Here is an 8,646-nt window from a genome sequence, read left to right on the forward strand (position 1 = left end):
GAGATTGGTGGAGTAGCTGGGTCAGAAGAAGGGTTAAAAGTGAATCGTAGCAGATTTTTAGGCAAGGAGAAAGGAAGCAGAGGAGGAACTGACTGATGGAACAATTCTCTAAAGAGGGTGGGATTTGGGGGGAGGGGCTGCGTTTCCTGGGGCAGGGAGGAGCACTCCTCCCTTTGGGGACAGTAAGATCAGAAGAGAGGCCGGGAGGGGGGGCCCTTTTTAAGAGGCACCCCAAGGCACTGGTACCAGACACGGGGAGACTGGACTATGGACTAGATGAGGTGGCAAGTCCTGTAACCTGTCTCTGTGGGTGACAAAAAAAGGTGAGGTCACCTCCTGAGTGAATGTGAGAACTGGGAGTTTGAAGGCTGCCACTGACCTTATGGTGAATTTGATGCAGATTTGACTAGTGAATGAAGAGAAGTTAAGTGACTCGCAGCCTTGGCCAGACTTGAGTCTGGCCTGTTTCCGTGCCGCCCAACCCTGACATTTTCAGCTGAGGGCTGACCTCTATCACATTGAATGTAATTGGCTTTTACAAATTTTGTTTTTACTCAGAGATATGGAGAAAAGTTTAGCCAAACAAATAGGTCTGTTTTTATTTCTCTTAAAATAGTTTCTATAAAAAGAGAATATACTGTATTTTGCCATGTGTAGTGCACACGTTTTTGCCCAAATTTGTGAGGGAAAAATAAGGAGGCACATTATACGTGGGTAGTACTAATTCCTTATATATGTAAATGTTTTTAATTCTTTTATGTATGCTTATGAGTTAAAAGTATAACTCTAGAAATCAATAACAATATCCGTATGNGGGCCCTCTGGCGTCCCAAGCCAGCTCTCAACCAATGAGCCACTCGGCCAGCCCAGATTGAGGGTATCCTTGACCTGAACCTGGGAATATGTATGTAGACTAGGGGAGAGATGGCAGAAAATATGATAGGATATGTTGACCTTGGAGGATGGTCTTTCAGAGAGTTGTCCATTTTATGCCAGAGGGGAGGGGTCTCCAAAAAGGACCATGACTCTATACTTTAGCAACAGATCGAGACCGTCAAGAATGGATATTCCACAGCCCACTGCAACAACTCTTCCCCTGTGCTAGTTCTTCCCGCCTTTTCTTTGTGGCATCCTCTCCAATTTACGTTGTGAGAGAGTGACAGGCTAGTGCGGGGAGCACCTCATAGTTCTAGCTCAGTACAGCAGTGTTTACTCTCTGATGGTATGGAGGGGTCAATGGGCTAATTTTTTTTCTTTTTTCCTTTTTGCCAAGAATTTCACAGCCCTGATACCCGGAACAACAGTGGAGATTTTACATGGAGACTCCAAAAATATTATTCAACTGATTATCAATGCATACAGTGTAAGTCATTGGTCTCTCCCCGCCTCCCCCACCTTCACCCCCACTCTCTCCCACTGAGGCTTCAGGCGCTGACCTGGACTTAGGTGGGCAGCGCACCATGCTGATGTGCTTGGCTCTGCTTCCTGTTCTCCTGCTTCTTGGGTTTGGTGCCTTCTTCTCACTCAGGTTCGTGGTGGAGAAGGCCATCCTGCTTGATGCACCCCTCTCCCGTCACCTCTGCCAACTTGACTCTCATCATAAGCTGGTCCCTGTGGTCTGTGAATGGCTCAGTCAGACTCAGGCCGGTGGCTCCTGGCTGTGCTTGAGTTCTGACTATGTGATAACCCAGGACCTGTTGGGCATCTCACTTGGGTGGGTACAGGTGCTCTCCACCCATCCAGTTGCTTAGATCATCCTGCCACTGTGTTCCCTGTGGTGAGAAGTGAGAAGCATGCATACTGATGTTGCCTCACAATGGGCAGGACCATTGAACTTCCTCAAGCTCAAGGAGCTCCTCATAGAGCTGCAGATAAAATGGGATAGAAGAATCCGGGAAGAATCAACAGTAGGTCTTTTGACTACACATTTAGGATCTGATCATAATCAGGTTCTTACAGAGGGAGCCTGAGTGGGCCTATTAAATTATGTGCTATTGTAACTCACCAATTTACCTAGGCTCTGCTATATACTATCTGACAATGAAGTTCCTGAACTTGTTGCAACAGTGTTGCTAATCTTTTTTAGCTATCCAAGGGATTATTCATTATGAATTTGTACCAACTGGTCAAACAGTTGACTAAGTTTACTATTTGGAAGTGCTGAAAAGGCTGCGTGAAAAAGTTAGACAACCTGAACTTTCTGCCAACAATTCATGGCTCTTGCATCATAACCATGCAGCAGTTCACATGGCACTGTCTGTGAGGGAGTTTTTAGCCAGTAAACTAATAACTGTATTGGAACACCCTCCCTACTCACCTGATCTGACCCCCAGTGACTTCTTTCTTTACCCAAAGATAAAGGAAACCCCGAAAGGAAGACATTTTGATGACATTCAGGACATCAAGGGTAATAAGATGCCAGCTCTGAACTCAGAAAAAGAGTTCCAAAATTGCTTTGAAGGGTGGGCTAGGCGCTGGTGTCGGTGCATAGCTTCCCAAGGGACATACTTTGAAGGTGACCATAGTGATATTCAGCAATGAGGTATGTAGCACTTTCTCTAGGGTGAGTTTGTGAACTTCATTGTCAGACCACGTAGTAAGTGCAGCACTTACAGATGTAGTTTAGGAGTCACTTCCACATCCCAAGCCAAATGTCTGTGATTCCCAGACCTTTCTTCTTCCTACTTTTTTTCAGCAAAATGCAAGCAGTTTCTTGTGCTGGGAAGTGTGTACCCTTAGCTATCCCCCCACCCCGCAAGCCCCAGGATGGTTGTAGCTTCCAGTGCCCACCCAGCCCCTTATAGCACCAGGTAATTCCCAAATTGGAATTCAGAGTTCATCTTTCCGGTAAAACAAAGTTATACATAGAGTAAGTATAGTTGAAGTAGCACTATTAGTCCTGAATTTATGTAAAATAGATTTTTGTGGGCTAACCTGAGAACTTAATTAACCACTATGGCATCACATATGTGTGAGAAAAGCCATCTTCCTCAACTATGACTGACTTCCAAATGAGTATTTGAAATGCTGCCTTTTCCAGTGTTGACTTTGTCAACCTACTGATGGAGCACGTTTTTGAACAAAATACTGCTCAGCTAGACCAGCAGCCATAGGTAATACCCTTACCTCTGGGGGAACCTTGGAACTTGGGGGTGTGGCCAGCCCTCCCTTGGTCTCCCCGAGCTTTACTGTGAGTTGAGAGGCAGTGAGGATTTGTGGCTAGCTTCCCCTCCCCGCTCCTGGCCCCCTGCCCCCACCTTCTGTTACAGTTAGGGGTCCTCTTTGCAAATTCTCCGATTCCTCCTCAATCCTGAACTCCCTGGTAGGAGAAACTAAAGACTTCCTTCTCCTCTCCTACCCCACCCCCCCATATACCGACATCCTCTTTTCTGATCTCCAACCTTTAAATCTTTGCCAGGTCCAGCGGCCACCTGAGGACCCAGAACTCAGAACCCAGTAAGACAGGGTTTCCAGGTTAACTTTACACTTGGTGGTTTTCAGATTTCCACAGTGAGTGGAAATGTAACATACCGAAAGAGTGCTTAAGAAGAGAGCATGCGTGCGTGCGAGGGAGGGGTCCTGGGCCGGCCGAATGTTGTCCTCTTTCCGAGTACCGAGTACCGTGCTGTGAACCTCTTGGCTGTGAGCTCTGGACACTGAACTAAAGAAGTCAGAGTGAGTGCTGGAACCCGGCCTGCGCAGCTCTCCCTGTCTCGCTAGGGGCGCTGGGGTCTGGGTCAGGAGGGGGCCTGTTGCTAGATCTGGTGAAGTGACCTCAGCTTGCCTCCTGCTGAGCCAGGGCCCTTTTGAGGGAGAAGTGGCTAAAGAGCAACCACATCTCAGTCTGGGTGGGGTAAGGATGTTCTCCTGAGTTTCTGGGGAAGAGCCACGCCCCAGCATTTCCATTCTCAGTCAGCAGCGCGGTCCAGACCCCTCTGGGCGGCTGACAGACTTCTGGGGCTCTCCCAAGAACTTTTCCTGGTAAAGGCACAGGCCCTCTGCTCCTCATGGCTTTAATCAAGCAGGGCCTAATGACACACAGTTTCATAGAACTGATGGGATGGTGTTTGCCAGAAACGAAAAGAGCACTCTGCTCAGTCAGCATTGTGTCACTAAGTGGTTCTGCATGTCCACACTTGTGTGTGGTGGCGTTTGGGGGCGGGGGCTGCTGAAGACCAGGGAGCACGAGGCATTGTTATTTGGTTCCCTGGATGGGAATCGCATACATGCTTAGTGGTGTTTCTTCTCTAAGATACGTTGCATTGGCCCTGAGTGGGGTTCATGATAAATACATTCATTTTATTAATGGAAATCCGGGCACCTGGGGAACCACGTTCTCTGTGTGGTAGGCGGAGGTAGGTCAGGGGAGAAGTGGAGAGACCCCTGTGCTGCTGAACATTCGGGATAGGTTGAGCAGAGAAAACGATCTTTTCTAGGTGGGAATTGCATTTGGAGCCTGGACTGGATCCCCTGGGGCATTGTGGGAACCTAGCACTATAACTTGACTCTGAGCTAACCTGGGTCCTATAAGAGAACGTTTTAGGAAATGAGCCATACAACTTATGAATGAATTTGAAACTTGACTTTATAAAAATGGGCGATTCTGGAATACTGTCAATAGTGACTATTCAAATTTAGTGGAAAAAATTTGAAACAGCTTTATTGAGAGATAATTAACATACAAAACTGGACGGATTTAAAGTGTACAATCTGATACGTTTTACACATACACACACCTGTGAAATCATCACCACCATCAAGATACTGAACGTGCCCATCACTCCAAAAATGCGGGACGCTTGGTAATTGCCTACTTCCGCCCCTCCCTTCATTGGAAATTCTAAAGCAAAACATATAGAAACGTGAAATGGCAAGGTATTTGGAGCAAAGCCTAGTTGGTGGAAGCCATGTTGGGGGTATGTTGGGGCTTGATGTTGATTAGTAGCCAGTTCACTGGCTGCCAGCTTTTCTGGCAAATGAGTAGGCCCCGGGCTGGACTTCAGCCCCTAGTACTTCTCCTGGATTTGGGCCTCTGGTGTGGTATGTGTGGGGTGTGTGCGTGAGTGAGCAAGCTCTGGCCCACAGTAGAGGCTCCGGTTGTCCCTGGTTACCCTTTCACCTGCCCGGCTCCCGGCCAGGGTCCATGTACAGCTCTAACCGGACTGTTTGCATTCCTCTATGTCACCTTACCAGCTCAGCGGTTTGTGGTGGAATTCAAATGAGTCATGCAACACATGACTTAAGTGTGAGTGTTGACTTTTACCTCCCCCCTAGAGTGCTGGCAAACCATCTGTGGGGACCTTCTGAAAAGATTTTGGTTGGAATGGTTGGAACATATGTAACAGATGAAATGGCTGTGGTATTTAGCTAAGCTGAAGAGGGAGCAAAATGGAAAGGGTATGTTTAATTTAATGTCGTGTAGAATCGAGTCTGTCATATGCAACTTCTATAGTGAGAAGTCTTTAACTCTGGGCTTTGATTTAAAAATTTATTCTTGCTTTGCCAAATTATTCATTGTGAGAGATCACCAAGTCCTCCGAAGGGTGTTTAGCAAGGTGGAGCCTTGCTGCATAGTTGGTGCTGGTGAGAGGGTCTCTTCCAGCACCCAGAGAGAGGGCCCTGGCTGCACACACACAGAACTCCAGCATCACATTGCGTTGAGAAAAGGGAGGTAGGACTCACAGAGAAATCACCGGGCCTCTTTTCAGAGTGGGAAAGAACAGAATGAGCTGGAAACCACCAGAGTTGCATGTGGAGGGTGACATCAGAGCCCGTGGTATATGTTTCTTCTAGCTGAGCACATGTTTCTCTTTTTGTTGTTGCCATAAAGTCTGCTCCCACCCATACCACAGCTGGCCTGACTTAAAGCAATTGCAGATGTGACCTAGCTTGACTATTAACAGCCTTTAAACTTCTGACATTCTTGACATTGTCTTCTTGTCTGAGGATGAGGAGTAAGGAATCATCTTAAGGGGCAAATCTGGTAGGGGTTCTTTGGATTTAGGGAGGTACATATAAGTCTTCATGTGAAAGAACTGCATTGCCTGTGGCTTTGATCTTCTATAATTTATTTATTGATTTATTGATTGATTGATTCATTCATTCATTCATTTAACAAATATATACTAATGTCCTCGTGTGGCAGGCATCATGCTAGACCTTGGGAATAAAACAGCAAGCAGAACTCAGTCCTGCCCTCTGGGAGCTCACAGTCTTTTAGGGGACACTGACCCTTACAAGCAGAATATAATCGTACCATCCACCCTTTTCAAAGTCAGAGCCAGTTTTCAAAAAAAGAAACAAGTATTGGGTGTGACGATTACAGAGAGCACTGCAGGGGGATCTGAAATGCCTGGTTCTGGCCCTGCCTGCCTGTGGCAGCTGGATGACCTCGGATGACGCCTTTTCTTTGGCCTCAGTTCTCACTTCCATAAAATGAGATGTTTGAATAATCTCCATGGTTCCTACCCCTCTAACATCTTTAGAGTTTCTGATTTTAGAGACTGTGTAGGGAGTGAGAATAATACAAACTTCAGATCAGAACACAAGGCTTTGGGGTCTAATGGCCACAGCAGAATATAGGACTCAATTCCCATCCATTGTATTAATAGTTACTGACTCATAGAATGACAGTCCCAATCCCCAGTGCTCTTTCCATCTCTACCAGACTCTTGGTTAACACTTCCTGGTGGCAGCCTCAGCGGATCTTCGTGCGGAGTGCTGACGCTTCCTTGCAGATCCTGTTCACGAACCACAAGGCTCGTATTTCACGTGAATATTCCCAAGTAACTTTTCACATGGTTCCAATCTACCAAGCCCTTTCATGACACACTGTTTTGCCTCATCCTTGTACCTATTCACAATTACAAATTTAAAAAAAATGAGCTTGCTTTCAAAAATAACTTCATTTAAGTTTCTTCCACTAGGCCTGAGCCCTTTCGCTGCTGTTGAACCATCCATCCTTTCTTCCATCCATTCAACAAGCACTTGTGCTCAGTCCTAGAGAGAAATACAATATGGCCCTTGGAATTCACAACTCAGTAGGAAAAACAGATTTGTAAATAACTAATCACATCCAGCAGGAAAGTGCTGTGTGAGTGGAGTGGCGCTCTCGAAACCTTTGCCAGTTGAGGCTGGCTGGCACTTACGAGGAAGTGGATTAAAGAGAGAAAGTATTTTTAGAGTTGTAGAAACACTTATGCAATTTGTTGCAAAGGGAGAGACTATTTTTTGCACAGAACATTTTTAACCAGCTGTTAATTTGTTAAGAAAACTGCATACTTAACTTATACAAGTTTAATGCTGCATGCTCAGCAAAAAAAGAAAAAAGGAAAGAAAGAAAAGAAATCCCATGAAAGTAAGAGGCAATTCTGCTTGCAGTTCTGTTCAATGCCATGTTCCCTGGAGTGCACCTGAGAAGGAAGATGGGAGTCATATGGGCCATCAGTTAATCTTGGGTTTCATGTGCCCATGTGTTTCTCGGAGTGCATACATCCTGCTACATTGAGTGTATTATTATTTTTTTTGTGTAAGATATAGCCCCTAAATACAAGCTAATTACTTTATTTGCCCTCAGTCTCCAGAATACATCCACCTTAAAGATATTCAATGACACTTTTTTTAATTAACAGACGTATAGAAAATTGCACATACTTTTCACAAGCTAAATACAGATTCTCCCTCTGGAGAGAAGCTTCTGTCTGAGATGGTAGGTTAGATAAATGTTACACCAAAATTATAAATAAATTATAGAACAATCAACCTCAAGAATCATCTGAAGACTATTTGAACAGAACCTCTATAACTAAGGATATATAGAAGAAGCCACATTAAGACTGGTAGAAGAGGCAGAGACGTGAAACGGGCTGACCACAAACCCACAGATAGTGGTTGAACACAGGGAGGGACATCTCGATGGCAGTGGTCCCCCCAGAAGAGAGAGGGGTCCCCGCCTCACACTGGGCTTTCCAGCCCAGGGGTCGTGTGCCAGGAAGAAGAGTTCCCACAACATCTGGCAGTGAAAATCAGCGAAGACTCTGTCTGTTCATCCCAGTGAGATGGAAGGTGGCTGGAAACCAAGATGCCCTTGAAAAATGTCCACACACAGACTTGCTTGCAAACACTCACCTGGTCTCTGGTGGAGGGTCGGCAACTCAAGGGGTGCCAGAGACATACTGGGAAGGACTGAGTGATGTGGCTTAGGAGCGAGGCCGGAGGGACAGGAGCCATTGTCCCTGTGTGGAGCCTGCCTTATGTGTAGCCTACAGGAGGATGCCATCTATTCTATGTTGAACCCTCCCCCAAAGGGCCAAATCTGAGACCACATTGGTCTGATGAAATCCACACGTGTGTACCACCCTGGTGACACCCTGGGCATTACGTTGCCGGAGGGGCTCCTGGTTCCAGGGCACCAGCCCCACCCCACAAACTGTGGAAGCCTTTTACAGCAGCAGATGGCCTACAGTGGCCTGGGAAACTTTTGGGGGTGGGCAGTGATCCTCTACCTGGACTGCAGCCTCTCTTGGGAGGCTGCTGGAGAACTGTGGGCCTGAGGTGAACAGTGGATGGCTGCGGTGTTCTCAGAGTATTTTGTGAAGTGGTCATAGACCAGGCACTGGGCACAAGCACTGAATCCGCATTAACCTT

The 8,646-nt window shown here is 46.4% G+C and overlaps 1 protein-coding gene across 2 annotated transcripts in view; it reads left to right on the top strand.

Annotated features, from left to right (window-relative positions):
• The window catches only part of ITGB5 (integrin subunit beta 5), a 154,970-nt gene that overhangs the window by 88,661 nt on the left and 57,663 nt on the right, over nt 1-8,646 (top strand). For both annotated transcript variants that reach the window (XM_019652235.1, XM_019652246.1), the window contains one exon: nt 1,274-1,363. In XM_019652235.1, the coding sequence (XP_019507780.1) occupies nt 1,274-1,363 (90 nt within the window). The remainder of the gene's footprint in view (nt 1-1,273; nt 1,364-8,646) is intronic.

This window comes from Hipposideros armiger, unplaced genomic scaffold (assembly GCF_001890085.2).
Source record: "Hipposideros armiger isolate ML-2016 unplaced genomic scaffold, ASM189008v1 scaffold_8, whole genome shotgun sequence".
NCBI classification, from domain to species: domain Eukaryota; kingdom Metazoa; phylum Chordata; class Mammalia; order Chiroptera; family Hipposideridae; genus Hipposideros; species Hipposideros armiger.